General features: G+C 37.6%; 1 protein-coding gene across 1 annotated transcript in view; it reads right to left on the bottom strand.

Moving 5' to 3' along the window:
* The window catches only part of IARS (isoleucyl-tRNA synthetase), a 103,041-nt gene extending 102,704 nt beyond the window's left edge, over window positions 1-337 (bottom strand). The window contains 1 exon segment of the mRNA XM_009881289.1: window positions 219-337. Coding sequence (XP_009879591.1) covers window positions 219-337 — 119 coding nt within the window.
* Window positions 338-1,508: the final 1,171 nt, after the last annotated feature.

Here is a 1,508-nt window from a genome sequence, read left to right as displayed (position 1 = left end):
CAGGCAGGAAATTACAGGTTTATGACTACTGTTTGTACACTACCGATTCTTCACAAAGTGAAATTTAAGCAGTAACTGACATGACTAGCCAAGACTACTATCTGCAAAGGCAACAGCTGTCATTAACAGGACTGAGGCAAAAAAAAAAAAAAGTAATTACAGCTAAGCCAACTTTGCATTGTCACACACAGTTGCTCAAGCTTTTAGCAGATTCTTACCTAGGTCTATTCTTTGATTGCTTTAGGCATTCCTAGAAACAATTGAGATTTTTCCATAGCTCCAATATCTTTTCTTCTTCATTTGGAAAAGTTACGTTTTCTGGAACTTGTTGAACCATTCTTTCCCAGAAACAATGAAGCAGAGAAAAGAAAATGCATATTGAAGAAAAGTGAGAAAAAAGTGACTTCACAAATACAATTTATTGTCTTACAAATCCCTATCACCAAACCACATCTTAGTTTTTTAAAGAGCTTGATTCAGCGTAGACATGAAAGCAAGCGCTATATTCTAAAAAAATTTTAACGGACTAGCACCCAAGTTTTGTAACAGGAAAAGGATTCTCCATTCACTCAACTACGGTCATTCATTTTTTATTATGCTTTTTGTTTGTTTGTTTCCTATAGAAAACAGTCAAAGGACAAATTATTTTTTGGTTACAAGTTTGGGGGTTGGGGGTTTTTTTGTTGTTTATTTTGTGGGTTTGTTTGGGGTTTTTTTAAGAAAAGTTTCCAAGTTCAAATCAAACTTTCAGCATCACTTTGTGAACTAGTAAGACTCATCTGAAGTGCAGGAACTAAATCTAGTGAAGAAGATGTACACTGTACATCTATTCCTACCGTTTGAAGGTTTAAACCAGCATTTTGCCATCTAGCTACGCCACCATTCTCAGATGCTCTTAAAAGCAGCTGGGCTTCAGACAGCATAGTTGAAACACAATGCAATGAAAGATGAACATGTGGGGAAGAATTTGAACAAACAGATGAGGAACAAGCTCAAAGACCTCAGCTGTGCATATTGAAAAGCTCTAACTTCCAGAGCACTGGCAAAACTACTAGTCTCTTTCTAGTCTTCCCCCACCCCACCCCCCAGCCCCCTCTCTTCAGTTTTACAAGTATGTCAGAACTAAGCCACAAGGGGTTACTTCTTGCTGGCCATTTCCTGAAGGTCTTTTTTTTTTTTTTATTTGGTGGGGTTTGGCCACCAGAGCCAAAAGCCATTCTTCAATTCTGGGTAAGTCAAGAAAAACACTACAAGCAAAATTATGTATGAGGTTTCTTCACACCACAGGAAAGAGAATTCTCAACATCATTAGACACACACAATAGAGCTGCCTGGTGTTCCAGACCTGCTACAACATTCAAAGGGATCAAATTTCAACAAAATGCAACAGCAAGAACTAAGCAAAATCTCTGTGGAATAAGGATATTCAAGAGAGCAGTTTCATAACAGAAAAAAAAAATGGTTATGAAGGTTATAATAGATGACCGCAGAGAAGAAACAGGCTCTCC

This window comes from Charadrius vociferus, unplaced genomic scaffold, assembly GCF_000708025.1.
Source record: "Charadrius vociferus isolate BGI_N301 unplaced genomic scaffold, ASM70802v2 scaffold550, whole genome shotgun sequence".
Classification (NCBI taxonomy): Eukaryota; Metazoa; Chordata; class Aves; order Charadriiformes; family Charadriidae; genus Charadrius; species Charadrius vociferus.
This window is presented reverse-complemented; position numbering and strand designations above follow the sequence as displayed.